The sequence below is a fragment of the Alternaria rosae genome (genome assembly GCF_020736505.1).
Source record: "Alternaria rosae strain MPI-PUGE-AT-0040 chromosome Unknown BKA58scaffold_7, whole genome shotgun sequence".
NCBI classification, from domain to species: Eukaryota; Fungi; Ascomycota; class Dothideomycetes; order Pleosporales; family Pleosporaceae; genus Alternaria; species Alternaria rosae.
Window position 1 is genome coordinate 387,928 of NW_025763576.1, and position 18,406 is coordinate 406,333.

The following is an 18,406-nucleotide window of genomic DNA, read 5'->3' on the forward strand; positions in this document are numbered from 1 at the left end:
GTCAGGTATTGACAGCTACGCGGGGCAAATGCCGGTTTTGCGGTTGACGCCAATGGCGAGACGCTACCTGACCCACGTGGTATCCCGGTCGAGCATCACGACCCATGCTCCTCCATCCTCAACCTCTGCGAACTGGAATACCCGGCCACCGGTCCCCACAGTAGATTCGTTATGGAGTCTTATATCCAGCCGCACGGCGCTGGGCCTGCTCTAGTTTGTGTTGCGAATCCTCATCGCATAGGCCCCACGCCTCCCGTGTCCACAGTATATCGAGAGCTCCCCCGGATGTTCTGTGCCTGTTCTCTAGATCTTATGGACACTTCGAATTGCTATCAACATCTCCATCCGTGCGCTGTCTTACTACCTGGCTGATTGCTCCACTTCGTGCATGACCCGTCATCGTCCGCCACCATGACCGTCCCCAGCATTGGGGACATCTTGGTGCTGTCGCAGAAGGCTTGGAAGATTGGACGAACCTTTTCTGCCTGCCAAAGGAATGCACCAGTGGAGCTTCAATATGTTGAGACGGAAATCGGCAGCCTCGCAAAATCATTGGCATCGTTGGCAGAGACGCTACACACAGAGTCTGTGGGACAGCTGTTACGGGACGCTGATCAGGAAGTAAAAGATGGCGTCGGTACCATCCTGAGATCTTGTCAACGGACAGTAGACGATCTTGACTCGCTGGTCGACCAATACCAAGTCATCAAGAAGCATCGCACGGTCGGCGGTTTTGCGATCGAGCGCTCGTGGAGCGATCTAGTATTAGCTTCGTACAGAACCATGATCTGGACCCCTGAGGGTGGAAAACTTGGAGATCTAAGAGAGATGTTACAGATACATACGAGCTCTATCGACTTGTTGAAGGAGGCATTACAAAGGCTAGTGTTGCCAATCCTGTGTCCTACATCTACTGACATGGTGCAGCAAGTCCATGGCTCGTCTAGACAGCGTGGTCACACCAATGGCAGAGCGAATCGATAATATGCACCATGCGGCTGGGAGTATCGATCAGCAGTTAGACGAAGTACATCGCATGGTAGAAGACCTAATGATTGCACCACACACTTCGCAGGTGCCGCCCGTACCAGCAAAGAACCCCGCGCGTTCACCAACTACCGAAAACCCCGAACCATTGAGCCACACGTATCACGCTCTCTCTTCTCCAACATCTCCGCACAGAGTGCAAAATATCAAAGTCTCTCTACCGCAAATCCCTCATCACTCGAAATCACCCGAACAGTCCCCGCTGGTCAGATTCGACCATGATGTTCTTATTCCGTCATCTCCAACGGAAACTATGTCTGCCTCCGGAGCATCATCGCCTACTCAGAAACGGGTGTCGGAATTCAGCTTTGGTGGCTCATCGTTGCGGTACTCCAGCAGCAGCTATGCATCATCTGATGCTGGTACAAGCTCAATTGGTTGGCAAAGTCCATCTCCGTTGCTGCACGACTCACATCTGAGCAGACAGCATTCAGCATCGACTAAGAAAACCTCGCCTCTTCCACGGACACCGGAAATATGCGAGCCGGGTCAGAAAGCTGACAATCGACATCACACGCTACTTCCACCACCCGCTATGAAGCTGGACTCACTCTATGAGCTCGAGAGGACACCGACCCAAATCTCACATGCCAAACTCAGTCCTTATCCTTCGTCGCAGCCAGAGATCATGAAACTTCACAGAAGCTCAACTACTACTAGTCAAAAAGCTGCTTTTGAGAAGGAAGCTTTTCGCAACTCTGCTATTCTATGTGATGTGTAAGGCGACTTCGCTCTTAGCATTTTTTTTCAGTATGTGTGTATAGCATCGCTGACCATAGATAGCCGCGGTTCGCTCGTCGAGTATTCACACAGGATCAATCAGGACGACCCCAGAGACGTTGAGATGATTCAGGCTTCCGAAGAGTGTAGGATCGCCGTGGTACGGAAACGCATTACTGACCCTGAGTCCAAAGTAGTACGCGTTGTAACTTCCGTATGGGCATTTAGCGACGACAACACCACCCGCGTGGAACTGCGCATGGAAGACGACCAGATGTACATCCCCTACTCTAGCTACTTCAACGTAACTAAAGTCTCCATCACTGTACCCTGCGAGCTTAAATTCCACGACGTCAAGCACGGCAATCGGCCAGTACGTGTAGAGAAGACAAGCTGGGTCAACTACGTCTTCGACTCACCACAAGGTAAGCTGCCGAAACAGCATCTAAAAAGAAGATGATGACTAACAGCATACTCAGCGGCCGCACTCTTCCAAAACGAACTAATGGGCCGTACCCTCCTCGCGACATTCCGAACAGAGAAAACAATGCGCATCCACGAAGGCCTCTCCAAATCCTTCTCCTACGCCGAGCAAATGTGCGGCCTGGAAAACCTCCGCGTCTGGGAAGACAACGATACAGGCGCCATCATCGCTCTGATTCATTTCTCCGCCGATTTCAGAAACGGTTATCTAGCCTTCTACCTCAACTCCTCCGTCAACCCCATCAAAGTGAAAGATGGCGGGGACCGGGAGGTGAAGATAAAGGGTCTGAGGGTGCCGATTGATCGGGGGGATAGCGCGATGAGGAAGGATAGTTTTGCGGAAGCTGCGACTGTCAAAGGGAAAGGGAAGGAGAAGGCGGGGAGTGGGAAAAGTGTGGAGAAGGAGAAGGTCATTAGTGGAGCGAAGATTGAGTTTGCGACGGAGATGGAGAAGAGGGAGTTTTTGGATATGTGTAGGGAGATGCAGAGGGAGTTGATAGAGTTGCCGGATTTATTGGGCGTTAATTGAGGAGAACGGTGTCACGATTAGATCGTTGGGGTGTAGACTCATCGATTGGTTGTACTACAATTTTATGGATCGCCAGAGCGTTTTCTTGGTATGGTATGGTGTTTCGTAGAGCTTCCACTCGCCTTCGCTCCAGAAGTTGTGATAGGCTTCTCTATGGTATCTATCCAACTGAGCCGGCCCCCCCAGTGAGAACGGGCCTACGCTTAAAATCAGCCAAGACTTGCTCGAAAAGAACCTTCCACTTAATGTCGTCTCGGCCTTTACGGACCGATAAGATAGTTCATTCTGATGCTGAGTTAAGGATACAAAGCCTGACGCGAGTATCGAATGCGGGCATGCATAAGCCTATAGTTCTAAGAAACTCTTCGGTGGCTTGGATCCTAGTCACGGTATCCCTGGCCCTATGGGTAACGGAGACGTAAAATTCGCGGGATGGGCCACTTAACGATGGGTTGGTACAACGGATGTGAAGCACGCACCCAGACTTGCGCATAAAGCTAAGTAGACGGCGGACTCCCTCTTCAAAGGTACCACACTCCATCATATATTCATACTCTCTAAAGAGAAAGGACACATCGTATTCTCGAGAAGTCAGGGAGGTCTCAAAGTCGGCGTTTGGGCTGCTGCTTCGTTGTTGACGGTCTTGTAGGTGGCCAGAATAGCGGTAGGCGCGGTGTACGTGATGAGGGTGAAGCTGCTCTCAGGTGTTCCGTCGCTGCTGCGCTTCACATATCTAGTACGGATGGTACGGTTTGGCAGGAATTTGCACACCCTCAGTCGCAACTCGGCAGGCAAGTCGAGGAACCTGAAGGGCAGAGTTTGCGCGTTCGTCACGGTTGCTCGTGAGTCTTTTGATCCTCAGGTCAGCTGCGAAGTTTAGTGAGGTTTCTGCTGACTTTACCTTTGGGTTTGTTCCTGCACAACACAGCGGGTCTCTTTGGAGTGCGGGGTGTGGCTTTCCGCTGCAGGTGGTAGTAGTTTGGCTGCCAAGCTGGTGCTTGACAATCTGGGTGCGACTGCGATTCCGGTAAGCCAGAAGGCGAGAGTAGGATGGAGAGTAGTTGGTAATAAAAGGGCGACTACTTGTAACCAACTTAGAAAGCACAGGCTAACGCTAATTCCCCTCGCGGAAGGCCAGGCAGTGACCTGTAAGGAATTCGAGATGAAAGTAAGTGTAGATTTCAGACCACAACGTGTGCGCGACAGTAAGGCAAGACTACTATATGCGAGAAAGATAACAAGAGATCTAGCGTTAATTTAATGGAGCGATAAAGATGCTGCTATCATCAGGCATGAGCTTCTTCTATGGAAAAATCGAAGCCAGACATTCTTACCTTTTTTATCATCGCCTTCACCCTCACTCTTCCTCTAACTCCGCCTAAACCCTACACAGCCCTAGCAAAAAGAATCCAAAACACGGCCTTTTAACGCTCCAGTCCAGCGTCGAAATAATATCTCTACCTAATTAACTTCCAAAAGAACAAAAAAATACATACAACAGTAGACTTTCAAGTGACTCCGAAGGCTGTGTTCATCCAAGGTATACCATGGTGTGGGCTTCCCCTGTCCACATGTCACTTTACTAATCCACATACCAAAGGGGGTGATCAGTCCCCAGTAGTAAGCGCCAAACCTCCCACTGAGCTATTCAATGCTTTTGACATTGACAGAGAAAACAGTAGTATGACGTATAGTCGTATGTAGGAGAACTGGGAATTCTGCGGGTTATATAGTGAGGGGAGGTGTAGTTGAAGGGTGGTGAAGAAATTTTCAAGTCAGAGGCTGGGTGGCAAGCTGGGTGGACGGAGGTGAGGTGAAGGCGGTGTAAGCGAGAGAGATGGTGAGAGTATCGGCGTTGGTCTGGTGGGCATTGGTCGTTTTGGTCGTTGGCGTGACTAGCTGCCGATGACTGCCTGATGAAGTGTGCGTTAAACTAGATTTCATGCATGTCGTCCTGAAGCCAATCTAATTGCATGAGAGATGGACCAAGTTTCATGAAAAGAGTAATAGAAAGCAAGAGCGAAGGCAAGTTAATTGTGACGTTAAAGGCAGCAATGCGAAATCACGAAAACACGCAGTAAGAGAAAAGAGAGAACTAGAAAACGGCGAGACTCTAGATGCAAGCATGAGGTAAATGGAGTGTGAGAAGACTAGGTGATGTTCATCACCTGGAAGTCGACTAGCGATGACGATGTTGCTAACCCAACGCGAATGGCAGTAGCGCCCCAGCATACAACAACCCCACCCTTCATCTCAACACATCAAACATCATCAGCAGCCAACCTTATAGTTACAACTAACTTCAATAATTCTTCAGCTATCTGCGTGGTATCCAACGTCAAACATGCAACAAGTCGCGCGCCTTACTCCAAAGAGCCTAACCGATCCATTCCAATCCATCCATATCCTCCATCCTTGCCATGTATACCACCTCAATATCCAACTCAACAACGGACTCATGACTCCAAAACCAGCCACTGAATATGCAAAAGAACCATGAGAAAAGAATCTACCAAACGATGAACCGCTGAGCGATCTCAATATCCAATCCATGCTATTATCTTATCGAAACTCTTGTGTTGGTTCTCAGACGGCTGGCTATACGAACGCCGGGGTAAGAAGAACCCTATGCTCGAGATCGGTCGTGTTCTACTCGCCGTTGACCTCCGGCTCGGCAATGGTGCCGTTGGCGCGGTCGGCGCCCATGTATCGCTGCATGTAGGTGATGTAGTCGAATTTGGGTATGTCGCGGTCTTCTGCCATGTCGGGGCCTTTGTGCTCGGGCATTGTGGAAAGGAGGTCGTCGATGACTTCGTCTGGGACGAGGGAGTGGCGGAGGTCGAGTTCGGTGACGTATGGCTGGTGGGGTGTTAGTAGCTGGTGATACATGGAGAAATGAGGGAAAGAGGTGGGTATAGACTGACCTTGCCGTCGGCGACCTCTTTGAAAGACTCAAAGACTTGCTCCGCGGTATTTTGATCCTCGGTTTCGTCCACCATGAATCGGATAAACTGCTCAAATGTAACATAGTCTTTGCCACCACTAGTTTCGCGGAATCTCTCGTGCATTTCTTCTTCGTCGTATACCAAGCCCAAACTAGCCAATGCAGCAGAGAACTCCAATTCTGCTAACGAGTTCGATACATCGCGATCAAAATGCCTGAATACTGACTCAAACTCTTCAAGCTGTATTGGGGTGAGGTTGGTCATGTTACGTGCCACCATCTGGTTTTCCAAGAAGGCAAGCTTCTTCGATACCGAACTGCGGACTAAGCCCAGCTCGTATTCTAGCTCGTCGTATGTGTATGTTGTAAAGTCGTTCTCCTCGATGTTCGCTTCGGCGCATTGCTCGTCGATGGATGCTATGAGGTTGAGGTATTCGTCCAGGGGTGCAAGCGACTTGCTGATTTCCTTTGTGTGCTCCAGCTGGTCCTCGACATCACCTTCCAGCGCTGATATCGATGTAGAGAGTGTGTTAAGGGCCAGGGCAAAGTCGTTTGCTTTGTCGGCGAATGATTTCCGCAAGGCGTTCTTGATGTCTCTAATTGTTTCATTGATGACCTGGGAACGTTGTCGCTCGGCCTTCATCAATCCCGTCCAGGCGGTGTCTAGTGCTTCGAGGCTGAGATCTGCGGGCGGATCGTACGGTCGCAACCGGTATGTGGCCAATTTCGTCCTTATATTCCCTAGCAGTCCCACCAGGTCTGACTTCTCGGCTACCCATGTTCGCTTGCTCTTGCGCTTCCAGGCGGTGAACTCCGTCGACTGGTTCCTAGCGTCTGCGTATGTTCCGTCGAACTTGGCCTCCTCCCATTGTGTGCGCTGCTTGGCGATCTGGTCCAGCAGCTCGCGCATGCGTCGCTCGAAGTCGTTCTGCATCTGCCAGGCTCCCTGCATATTTGCGACGAACTTCTCGACTCTTCGCCCAGCATTCTCCACACGCTCCATTTGCGAGAAGGCGTGGAACCAGTAGGCAATGTATGTCATGAGCGAACGCTCGTCGGGCTTCGCGACGTCGCACACGTCCTCCACATCAAGCAGGTCGGGAATACCAATCTCTTTGGAGGCGATGTCGAATGCAAGCTGCATGTTGCCGCGGTGGTCGCTCTTGTCTAGGCTGTCGTAATCGATGAGATCGGGACGGTGGATGTCGAGCAGGGCGCAGCTGTCTGTTGTTAGCCCAGTCTCTCACCGAAGAGTCCTCCACCTACAATGCCAGTCCGTCGTTCCAGCTCGTGGAAAAGTCACGGACTTCGACCTCATCGTAGCAGGCCGTCTTCCGCTGACACCACAGCAGCAGACCCTCCTTCGCACTGAGACCCTCTTCGTTGATGTCACTGATGGTGAAGCGCAGAATGAGGGTCCATATCAGACCCAGGATGATCTTGCTGTTGCCGTCGACGACATCTTCGGCACCGGTATTGGTAAGCTGGATCCTCCGACTCCGGATGAAGTCGAGCGACTTGTTGACGTTCTCAAACTTCTGCACGCGCAGCTTCGGTCGGGAGGCATAGCGGCCGAGGGACTCGTTGCTGAGGATCTCGAGGAGGTGTATGAGTATGATCTAGGGGGCGTTAGGACGTGATGCGGGGAGAGGCCATGTTGGAGGCCAAGCGGGGCACGTACACCGTCCGAGAGGTCGATGATGAGGTCCTTGATCTCAACTTCGCGGATCTTGAGCTTGCTGTTCAGCCTGCAGCGGTGTGATTAGTAGTGTTGGGGCCGGGGCAGCGGCGGGGGTTGCAGCGTACCACTTGGTGAATGTCTTCTGCTGGACCTTGACCCATTGCTGTTCAAGCGGCGCCATGATAAGTGTGCATCAGGGCTCTCACTCGGACTGGGCGCATGCAGGTAGGAATATATTTGGGTGGATACGGGATGCTAGCTGGCGACTACTCGGGCGTGTTTTCCAGAGTCCTGGCCCAAAACAATGAATGGCTGACTGCGGGCGCGGCTTCGGCTGTCGCTGCACCCCTGTCCCAGTAGCGGGGCCCCTGGATCCACACAGCCTTGGGCGCCCGGGTCACCTCTGGTTGGCTGGCCGCGACGACACGCGATATCTGGTTCACAATCTCTTCGTCCAATCTTTGCTGAGACAGAGAGACAATTCCCAAGATACCCTTGGAGTAGCGCGTGTATTCAACCTAGCTATCCACTCGCATCCACTTGCCTCGTGGCTGCGCCACGCCGGGCACAGCAGGCGCCACACGCCATATTGGTTCTTCATCGCTCTTGCCTGCATCATGGCTGTAGACGCGTCTCAAGATGCCGCATCGCTGCCATATCATGAGCCGGGCATCGTTGTCATTCTCGTGCTCACGTCTTTTCTCATTCTCCTCAACGTCGTCAATGCTGCCCTCGACAGGGTGCTCTACTGCGGTCTGCTGGGCCAGGTTTTGGTTGGCATTGCATGGGGCACGCCAGGTGCGAAATGGCTATCTGAGAGCTTAGAAGAGATGGTCGTGCAATTAGGCTATCTGGGATTGATACTGCTTGTCTATGAAGGTCCGCATGCGCTGCATCAGCCAACCCATCCCATATCTGTGGCATTGACTAACGCTCACCAGGCGGGCTTTCTACTTCATTCCAATCTCTCAAGGCGAATCTGCTTCTATCTTCTGGCGTCGCACTTACCGGAATTCTGGTTCCTATCGGGCTCTCGTACACTCTGCAAGGCTTACTGGATGCTAGCCCAGTACAAGCTTTCGCCGCTGGCGCTGCTCTATGCTCCACCAGCCTGGGCACAACCTTCACGGTTCTCGGGTCGAGTGGCTTGGCTACCACCCGCCTAGGCGTTGTTCTCACAAGCGCCGCTATGATGGACGACGTCGTGGGGCTAGTCATGGTGCAAGTCATCTCCAACTTAGGTGGCGACAACTTCAGCTGGGTAACGGTCGTTCGCCCAGTCCTCGTTTCGGTTGCTTTTGCGGTTATCGCACCTCTTTTTTGTCTCTTCGTAGCGAAGCCTTTGACCGCATGGCTCAATGCGTCCCGCGAAGCTCACCCGGGCGCACATCTGAGTGCCTTGCTACAACGAACACAAACGGCCTTCGTGATCCACACGCTGATTCTCATTGCTCTTGTCGCGGGAGCTACATACGCGGGCACATCGAATCTGTTCGCTGCGTATATCGCGGGAGCTAGCATCAGCTGGTGGGACTCTGACGTGCCCCATCCTACAAGTGCTTCAGCTATGAATGCAGCAGATGAGAAAAGACAGGCAACCGTCGGTCCAATGCTTGAGAGTTCAGCAAGCCCATCTACGGAGCCGCCAAAGACCGAAGCAGACCAAGATCATCCTGCGATTCCGTCCCAGCCTTCCAATATGGACAAGCATGAGCATGTGAACATGACAAGCGGTGCAGCCATCTACGAGCACTACTACCATCCTGCAGTATCCAAGATCTTGCAGCCGTTCTTCTTCGCATCAATCGGCTTCTCGATACCCATCACGCGTATGTTCAGAGGCGCAATAGTCTGGCGAGGTATCGTCTACGCTGTTCTCATGACCTTCGCAAAGCTTGTGTGTGGTCTCTGGCTCGTTCGATTTTCTATATCCCCAGGCAAAAAAACGCCTAGCAGGATTTTGTCCAAGGTGCGCATGCCTTTGGTGCCTCACCTGTGGGGAAAGAGCGGCGGCGCACCTCCCGCGCAAGAAGGAGTCACTTCAACGCAGGCAGGAGCTACCCCATCGCGAACCCGCCCGACAACTTCACCAAGTAGTACCGAAAACGAGGCCCGATCTTCGCCCAGTCCACCAAAGCCCTTTTCGCTGCACCCGCCACTGATCCTCGCCTTTGCAATGTGCGCTCGTGGAGAGATTGGCTTCCTAATTTCCGGTGTCGCCGAGTCCCAGGGCGTCTTTGGAGAGACATCAGGTGAGCCGACTGACATATTTCTTGTCGTGACTTGGGCCATCGTTCTGTGCACCATTCTCGGTCCTCTAGCTGTTGGACTATCCGTTCGCAGGGTGAAAGCACTACAAGCGCGCAAGGACAAGGAACAGGAGGGCGCGGGAAGAGACGTCTTGGGCGTTTGGGGTGTAGAGTAGACTAATCTCCGGAGTGAACCAAAGCTATCGAAATGCGGTCGCGACGTGCCCGGGCAGGTTCAGTGCGCTCAACTTTGACTGCAGACTGTTCACTTTGTGCACATGTGCCCCTGTTATCATGACGTGCATCGCCGGGTGTCGGGACAGGGATAGCGGCTGTAATGGTGGGGTCGGAGGCGGGCATCATCCCACAGATGGTTGAAACATGCTGATTTGTACTCGGTGTATCGAGCGCCGTGGGACGTGAAACAATAGGACATGATATATAGTGGTTGCCGTCGCGATACCTTCCAATATATATATATGGCGACCATGTGCGCAGCTGCAATGGATGCATAGTGCGAACTGTAAGAACCTAGACGAACATCAATGACATTTGACACAACGTGCATTCCCATAGTTTGGTAGAGTACCCTTCTTTTGCACAAGCAGCAAAGCAGCCACCGACGTAGCGAGCGGCACGGTTTCTAAATATGCACAGGTGGAGGCTGTGGAAGGTTTTGGCGGCCAGCCAGAAGGGTTTCAGACGTCAATTTGCCTTATTCTGAAACGCTGAACGAGATGGTGTACTTACAACCGCCGGGCGATCAAGCCGGACCCTCTGCCGTTGTCGCGCCTGTCCGCTGATGAAACGTCTTTAGTAGACTCATGCCGCTGGTAGTCATCCGCTTCTCGAGTGGCAACAGCCAATGAGTGCACATCGCGTTCCTTTCAGGCTCGACGTCCGAAGAGGAGTCGAGCGCACGTGAGAGAAAGTTCCGTGCCGGATGCTAGCGCGCCAGTGCCCAAAGCCAATGGTGCCAGGAGAAAGGGTTCCACTCCAGGCCCTACCACGACTGTGTGTACCAGACACGACTGCGCTCTCGCCCGCAGCCTGCCAGCTTCTCCTATTTACCCTGCTTCTGCAGTTCTCGAATGTGGCATCCTCGCTGAAGACGACTCGGTGCGACGCCTTGCGATTTGGATTGGCAGCAGCGCCCGCTCGCTTTCAGGATCAGGACTGGTATCCCGCTCTGCTGCAGCCCGACCCTCGCATTGCTGCTTACTCGACGCGACCCCCATCCCGGACGCTGCGTCCTCGACACCACCCCAGCGCCCTCTGTCTCAGTGAGAGTTGACTGAATCTTCGCTCAACGTCGCCCCGCCACTTGCTTGCTCACTCCATTGAGCACGAGTCCCCCGCTATTCACCACACTCACCCCTCGACTGCCTGGCCGCACCAGAGGCAGTGAACGACTTACGAAGCTATTGTAGCTATTGTATAATTCGACTGTTGTTGCTAGAACAATAGTCTGCCCATGTGAGTCCCCTGGCGCTCCTTCCTTGGCTGTCATCTGGCTGCTCCAAACACCGTCTTTCAACCCCAAACGGCAGCAGCGTCACCTGCCCCGTTTCAATCAGACTGCCACTCGCAAGACCAGCCGCTGACCACAGTGCTTCAGCATGTACTCCCGCGAACAATTCATGAACCCCGGTCCAGCACCGCGACCGCCCACCGACCGCCCCCGCCTTGCCCTTACACCCAACACCAGCAACACCCTGCCGGGCAACATGGCCGGCCTGAGTATGCAGTCGCCTGCATTCAATAATGGCTCGCAAATGTCGCTTATACGCACACAGTCCGAGAGAAGCGTCTCGACGACGGCCACAGTCAAAGAGGGCATGGTAAAGGTCAAGGATGATGGCTTGTTCAAATCTTTTGTCTGGGCCGACCGCTGGCTGGTACTGCGCGAATTCGAGCTGAACTTTTTCAAGAGCCCTAATGCCTCCAAAGTATCAAACACGATCCAACTGCGAGATATCCTCGGCGTAGAGCGATCCGACACGCAGCCTTTATCCTTTGAAATTACCCGCGCCCTCAACACCAGCAAGGGCTCGTCCCCGCCCCGCGATGGCCCTACCAAGATCATTACTTGTAAGGTCGAGACTGACGATGACGTCTACTCGTGGATCGACAGCATCTACCAGCGCTGTCCCAGCATGGGCGGTGTCAGCAACCCCACCAACTTCACCCACAGAGTGCACGTAGGCTTCGACCCTAATAGTGGAGCATTCGTCGGTTTGCCGGTAGAATGGGAGAAGCTTCTCACCGCATCCGCTCTAACTAAAGACGACTATGCGAAAAACCCCAAGGCTGTTTTGGAAGTTTTGGAGTTCTACACCGAAAAGCTTGTCAAGCGCTCCGAGGACCCTCAGCAATACCCGAGTCTTACTCCGACCCCGCCAACAAATGCTGGAATGGAGAAGCAGCTTGGATACGGTGGCAGTGGCAATTCTGTTGCGCCTCCGCGCCCTGCACCGCCTGGCAATTATCAGCGAAAAGACAGCTACAGTCAAGGCTATGGCGGTCAACAAAACTCTGCTTCGCAGCAACAAAACCGCTACGAACAAGATCGCTACGAACAGGATAAGAGGAGGCAAGAGGACCAGATCAGGGCACAGCGCGAACGCGATATCCAGAAGCAGAGGCAGGAGTACGAGCGCCAACAAAGGCTGCAGGCTGAAGCTGATTGGGAGGCGGACCTTCCAACAAAGGTTCCTCCAATGGCACAACAAGAAATTGGCGGAGGCGGCTATGGGCGAGATTCGAGCCCGTCAGGCCAGAGGTATAACCCCAGCCGCCCTGCGCCATCGACTCCCGGTGCAAAAGGCCCACAGCAGCAGCCCCCGCGGCAGCCAGTCGCCCAGCGTCCAGCACCTCCAGCACCTCAGCAACAGAATGGTGGCTACAGCACATCTCCTTCCAAAGCGCAGTCAACTCAGCAGCGACCGCCCATGGCCTCGAAGAATTCGAGTGGCCAGGTTCCCAGGGTCGCCAATGGTCAAAACCAACAGCAAAAGCAATACCAGCCAGGTGCTGCACCCAAGCCGTTGAACGTTGCTAAGCCTCAGAATGCTCCTGTCAGTGATGCAGTGAAGAAGGCCGAGCAGGCCCTTACTGCTAAGCCCAAGGAGGAGCCAGCACGGAAGGATGTGCGGATGTCCAGCATGTCCGAAAGCGAGGTCATGGCGAAGCTCCGGGAGGTCGTATCCAAAGAACGGCCACTGGACTCGTACAACAAGCAAAAGAAGATTGGTCAAGGTGCTAGTGGTTCCGTGTATGTTGCTCGCATCCGTGAAGGTGCCACTTCGCCCATGGCCCGAAGGGTTATGCAAGAAAATGGCCCACGTGCACAGGTCGCTATCAAGCAGATGGATCTCCGCAACCAGCCACGCAAAGAACTTATCGTAAACGAGATTATCGTCATGAAGGACAGCAAACACCCCAACATCGTCAACTTCTTGGACGCGTTCTTGCAAGAGGAGCAGTCCGAGCTTTGGGTCGTCATGGAGTTCATGGAGGGAGGTGCTTTGACCGACATCATTGACAACAACCCTTCCATTAGCGAAGACCAGATCGCGACGATTTGCTTTGAGGTAAGCTACGTAGCATGGACTTTCGGGAATCTACACTGACAATCATCAGACCTGCAAGGGACTTGAGTACCTTCATAACTTGAACATCATCCACCGAGACATCAAGAGTGACAATGTCTTGCTCGATGGCCGTGGCAATGTCAAGATTAGTATGTATCCGCCACGTATCCTCTATCGTCAGCTTGCTAACCTTCGACAGCCGACTTTGGTTTTAGTGCGAAACTTACTGAGCAGCGCAGCAAGCGTGCAACTATGGTCGGAACTCCATACTGGATGGCCCCTGAAGTCGTCAAGCAAAAAGAGTATGGCAACAAGGTCGATATCTGGTCTTTGGGTATCATGGCCATTGAGATGATCGAGTCTGAACCACCTTACCTGAATGAGGAACCGCTCAAGGCTTTGTATCTCATTGCCACCAATGGCACTCCTCGTCTCAAGAAGCCAGACAAGCTCTCGAAGGAGCTCAAGGCCTTCTTGTCGGTCTGCCTCTGCGTCGACGTAAAGTCACGAGCAAGTGCCGGAGAGTTGATAAGCCACGACTTCCTCAAGAGCGGATGCAGCCTGGCGAGCTTATCTCAGTTGCTCAACTTCAGGAAGAACGGCGGCCACTAAACCCCTACTGGGCATGCCACTACAACATAAAGACTTCTTCCAGTTGAGGCCACAAGAGTAATGGCGAGCTGTTTCATGCTTCTGGACTTCGATACCCTTTCCATGTACATTTTCCCAGCTATACCCAGGCTTCTCGGCTTCCGTCCTTACCGAACGATCAACGACATACCACGAAACCTAGGAAGGCGTCATTCGCTTGGGCAATATCAGCTTGGTCATCTGTACCCTCTTTGGTCGCTACGGAATTTGCCTTTATACATCCCATGTAACTACTCCGTCCGCTATTCGCCTTCTCGTCTGTTCTCTCAGAGCGCCAAATCAAGCACCCTACGAGCGATAGATCTGCCTCCAAAGTCTACAAACGGTGCTCAAAGATTATGGAATATGGAGGGATGAGGTCCATTGCTCAACTACAGTGCTAAATCTTTCCCTTCGGGCCCGATATGCGTGCGCGCCAGGTAACTTGTCATGTTCGTCTTTTTCAATGTTCCACAGCGTAGCGATATCACACGATCTGGCAATCTTAAGCATCCAGGCGCAATATTTTAAGGTTCTTCGTAATGAAATCTTCTGGGAGTACATGTGGATACCGATAGACCAAACGGCAATATCACAAAAGTCCAATGCGAGCTCTTCCTCTTTTATGCTTAACTAGCCACCAATGTTGCAACATGGCTGACCATTTGTCAGGTGCCATGAACACCACACCTGATCCCATTTCATCAACGCCTCCGCCTTGTATCCCTCAATAGCGAAAGCAAACTGCTCTTGCAGGCTACAACAGACTTGGGAACATCTAACAATCGGTAGTGCATATCCAGGGTGGCTCTCTATTTCCACATCAGTCAAGACAAGGCGAGCAGAATTGCAGTTCGGGACTACGACTGCGTTTGGTCGCGTCTATCTTCTCCTGATATGGATGTGTTGCTGCATCCGCGCAGCTAAAACTCATGGTACTGGTTTGGTCTAAGGAGCGCTGTGTGAGCAAACGGAGGTAGAAAATTGTACGCTTTCTAAAAGGGAAGAAATTGCTCCCGTGGAATACTTTTTAATATTGAGATGTAGACGTTATGGAATGGATCGACGTTAAGTGATGGATAATGCTTTATTCCCAGAAATGCTTAAGATGTGCCAAAATGACAGGACGATGATGACTCGCTAAGATGCACCCGATTAGGATATTTAAGGTAAGAGATCAGAAAGAGATGAGATCTTGACAGCGATATTTAAAATGGAAGAAAAGGTAGCTTTAGGGTCTTGAAAAGTGCGACGGACTAATCGTGGCAGGTGTGGCAGCTACTCAACCCAAGCACAGCAGATGCGGGCTCAATGCCATGGTGCTAGAACTGGGATTAAGCATTTCGTCCCACCAGCCGTCGTCGCGCTGGCATGCCGTGTCCTGGTTTGCAAGCCAGGTGCGCATACCGCTGATACGCCTGAGCACGGGTGGGAGTGTGTTCTTGTCGCCCTCTCGTATTGGTACGACACGCTGGTATAGGCGGTCGCGTTTGTCTGAGTTTGCAGTGACTGCAGCAACGAAGAAGGGCCAGACGGGGTAGATGGCGGTATATAGTGGGCCTTTCACCGGTAGCGAAAGGAGGAGAGTATGGAGTGCGTCGGAGAGCTCGAGGATGGAGTAGTGAAATCTTGTGAACCTGAAGACATGTTAAGATGTGAAAGCTTTAGACTATATAGAATGCTTACCCGTAGACGCGACAGCGCAAGTAGATGAGCGCGGCGAGGCGGAAAGCCTCTGCTGTAGCGAGGAGAATTTCTTTCTCCGGCCCATCTGGCTCTGAACTCCACTGCTTTAGTTCTTGAAGTTGTTGCTCTTGTGCTTGTGCGTACATGAGTTTGTTCATTCTGTAAGGTCCCGTCGGAAGTGAAGTTGTGGACGATACGAAGAATAGTAGCTGAGGCGAGACCCCAAGGGTCGTCGAAATCTTCGAAGACTCGCTTGGCGACATGCCGTCTAACCAGCTTGTCGTCTCGAATGCATGTTGCCGCGTGTTGCTCAATTGACGAGAGGTTTGTGCCGTGCATGCTAAGATGAGCTGAGCGTGCAGGAACATGATGGGGTCAGAGTGATGGTTGATGACTTCTGGCGGAATTGCATCGAGTACGTTGGCGTGGCAAGACCAGCATAGATGAGAGTCATCTTGGTTTATCAAGCCGTGATGCATCAGTAACATGCTAGTAGCCAGGGCACCGTCATAGTGATGCCTATCGTTAATTTGTGATGCTAGAGCTTGAAATGCTTGCGTAGAGTAATACAGTTCCGCTTGGTGATAGGTATCCTTATCTTTCGGCATCTGTTCGCAGAGGTATGATGCTGAGAGACTGAGGATGGCGAAGCGTGTGCTCAAGCAAGTATCCGCAACCTCTAATAACAACGTATACACATTCGTCTGCGATGCAACGGTGCGACCCGGGCAGATACCCCTGACATAGAAGTCGATGAGGAAGTTTTCCATGTCTCCAGCAGCGGGGACCATGCTTGGTGGAAAATACTTGATGAGACTTGCGGGTCCCGTCTCCTGTGAAGATATGCTGTCACGAGAATGGACAGATCGCGTCGGACTACGTGAGCATATCTGTAAAGCTTCTACAGTTAGCATTGGTGAATCGACTGCTCAAATTAGCAAGCTACTTTTGGTACTCCCACGGTGAAACGCATACCTTTAGCGCCGATAAGATCCGACAACTCAGACAGAAAGTCTTGACAAGCGTCCGCCTTTGATCTCTGAATGTATCGAATGCGCTGAATCACCAGCGCTACTGCGTTCGCATCTTTCAGCAAAGTTACGTATGGCTGTCGTTGCTGAAGTGCCGCTTTGAACTTTTCGAACTGGTTGCTATTGAGCTCGCCCAACCGCCAATATAACTGACCCAGGACTTCGAGAAGCACGACGCCGGGGCCTTCACTAATCATCCACTGTCGGATGACAAGCAAGTTTCGCCTGCTGTTCCTTTGATTTCCCTCGGTTGGTAGATCGACTACTCGCCCAAGAAGTCGGTCGATATGTGTGCAGTCTAAACTTGCTAAGTCGGCTGTTATTGAAAGATGTTGGAGAGCGTCGTTGACGGCCTCGAGAGCTTTGGCGAGTCGTCTGTCTGCGTCCATAGTGATGCGCTGCACGGTCGATCGCGTCGGTAACAGTACGTAGTATGTGTTGAATGTATGTGCCGGGACTACGGAAAGATAATTATAACCGTACCAGACGGGTGTTGCGGGCTGGGCTCCACCGAGTATTGTTATATCGCTGTTGGCCCAGAGAGATAATATGTACTGAACAATGGGCCTACACTGAAGTAAATGGACAAGGGGAGATGAAGCATAAACAAGAGACAGAAGCGCCAGAGGCACGGTACCTTGTCCAGCATCGCGTCTGAAACTCTGCAAGCATACGGTGCACGCAGGTGAGGCTCCGCCTTGCTCGCCATGATGAAAATGCACATCAAGAGGCTGACTTCGTGCAGGCTGGGCTGCAGATGAGGCCGTGTAAGTACCCGATTTAGGTCACCACAACGTTAGCTAGCGCGGATTTGGCGAGATGGAACGGATGTGGTCATGAAACAACATGTCGACTTCCAGTTTACCAAACGCTGACAGGAGAAGGCGCGCCACCACCTGGGCGTAGTACCCGTAAGGCTGGAAGGATGGGGCTATTCAACGCAGACGTGCGGCACAGCGCTTGGACACGCATGGAGCACATGGCACGGCGCATGTCGACAAGGAATTGTTCGCGATAGCGAGAAGAACGTTTATGAACTTGGATCGTCTCTCGCCGGGAACGGCTACGGTTGGCGAGTCTCGGTCATTGTTGTTGGCGAGGTACAGGAAGGGCGAGCTCGAAAGAAAGGGTGAAAGCCGGCGAGCCAGCCGAAAGAGGAAAGGTGCATACTTTAGCGACGACGGCGAGGATCACTCAGCCACATCCCCAGCTTGAGTTTCCCTCCTATCGCGATTTCACCCAAAGACCATGCCATCGGCGCGCCGCTTCTGCAACGTCGGTGCACACTGCTCTCCGCACCACCGACATCCTCCTCAGGGCCCGAGCGAGGCAATCGCTCTCCGACGTAAAGTACGTGCGCAGAACCTCGGATGCCGAAGCACGGCCTGTCGGGGGCATCCGCTCCACGTGGGTCTGAGCGGCAAGCATCGACCTCTCGTTCTTACGTAGCTGGCTTGATACCAACCCGGCTGTCCGCTTCCTGCCTTTACAACGATCGCGAACTTGTCGATCATTATGAGGCAGGTGTGATCCGCTTAAGGTTCATGGATGCCTCTGCTAGCTCTCGAGACGACAACCGATATCGAAGTCCTTTCACCAGGTTGACCGCTAGATGCACTTGTCACAGGATCAAGATAACACAGCCACGATTTGGTTCCAGGCATTTCCAGCTGCGGCCCCTGGGATCTCAAGCTCCAGCCAGCTCTTATACATCTAATAGGTATATCTGCGCAGGGGCCGAGTCGATTGAGAAACGCTAAACCGAAACTGTATAAGGAAAAGTGACTTCGATGAACAGTGCATTTGTTGAGAA

General features: G+C 52.5%; 6 protein-coding genes across 6 annotated transcripts; 3 read left to right on the forward strand and 3 right to left on the reverse strand.

Moving 5' to 3' along the window:
• Positions 1-411: 411 nt before the first annotated feature.
• Positions 412-3,011, forward strand: BKA58DRAFT_460155 (uncharacterized protein; the record flags this gene model as incomplete). Its single annotated transcript, XM_046174749.1, has 4 exons — positions 412-885; positions 932-1,764; positions 1,831-2,192; positions 2,247-3,011. The coding sequence occupies 4 exons, from the start codon at positions 412-414 to the stop codon at positions 2,777-2,779; spliced, it is 2,202 nt and encodes a 733-aa protein (XP_046023092.1). The 3' UTR covers positions 2,780-3,011.
• Positions 3,012-3,370: 359 nt separating this feature from the next.
• BKA58DRAFT_422182 (uncharacterized protein) lies at positions 3,371-4,528 on the reverse strand (the record flags this gene model as incomplete). Its single annotated transcript, XM_046172817.1, has 4 exons — positions 4,276-4,528; positions 4,114-4,157; positions 3,681-3,925; positions 3,371-3,584 (listed from the first exon to the last, which is right to left on the reverse strand). Exons 1-4 carry the CDS (start codon positions 4,370-4,372, stop codon positions 3,371-3,373), a joined length of 600 nt encoding a protein of 199 aa, XP_046023093.1. The 5' UTR covers positions 4,373-4,528.
• Positions 4,529-5,428: 900 nt separating this feature from the next.
• Positions 5,429-7,585, reverse strand: BKA58DRAFT_318801 (alpha-actinin-2; the record flags this gene model as incomplete). The annotated part of the gene is made up of 5 exons (XM_046167690.1): positions 5,429-5,638; positions 5,704-6,943; positions 6,990-7,342; positions 7,405-7,471; positions 7,530-7,585. 5 exons carry the CDS (start codon positions 7,583-7,585, stop codon positions 5,429-5,431), a joined length of 1,926 nt encoding a protein of 641 aa, XP_046023094.1.
• A 436-nt stretch (positions 7,586-8,021) lies between these two features.
• On the forward strand, positions 8,022-9,829 carry BKA58DRAFT_403329 (Sodium/hydrogen exchanger family-domain-containing protein; the record flags this gene model as incomplete). Its single annotated transcript, XM_046171777.1, has 2 exons — positions 8,022-8,283; positions 8,346-9,829. 2 exons carry the CDS (start codon positions 8,022-8,024, stop codon positions 9,827-9,829), a joined length of 1,746 nt encoding a protein of 581 aa, XP_046023095.1.
• Positions 9,830-11,272: 1,443 nt separating this feature from the next.
• Positions 11,273-13,858, forward strand: BKA58DRAFT_441442 (kinase-like domain-containing protein; the record flags this gene model as incomplete). The annotated part of the gene is made up of 3 exons (XM_046173818.1): positions 11,273-13,246; positions 13,296-13,395; positions 13,446-13,858. The coding sequence occupies 3 exons, from the start codon at positions 11,273-11,275 to the stop codon at positions 13,856-13,858; spliced, it is 2,487 nt and encodes an 828-aa protein (XP_046023096.1).
• Positions 13,859-14,965: 1,107 nt separating this feature from the next.
• BKA58DRAFT_204827 (fungal-specific transcription factor domain-containing protein) lies at positions 14,966-17,303 on the reverse strand. The gene is made up of 3 exons (XM_046165910.1): positions 16,538-17,303; positions 15,563-16,487; positions 14,966-15,513 (listed from the first exon to the last, which is right to left on the reverse strand). The coding sequence occupies exons 1-3, from the start codon at positions 16,980-16,982 to the stop codon at positions 15,159-15,161; spliced, it is 1,725 nt and encodes a 574-aa protein (XP_046023097.1). The 5' UTR covers positions 16,983-17,303; the 3' UTR covers positions 14,966-15,158.
• Between the last annotated feature and the right edge of the window lie 1,103 nt (positions 17,304-18,406).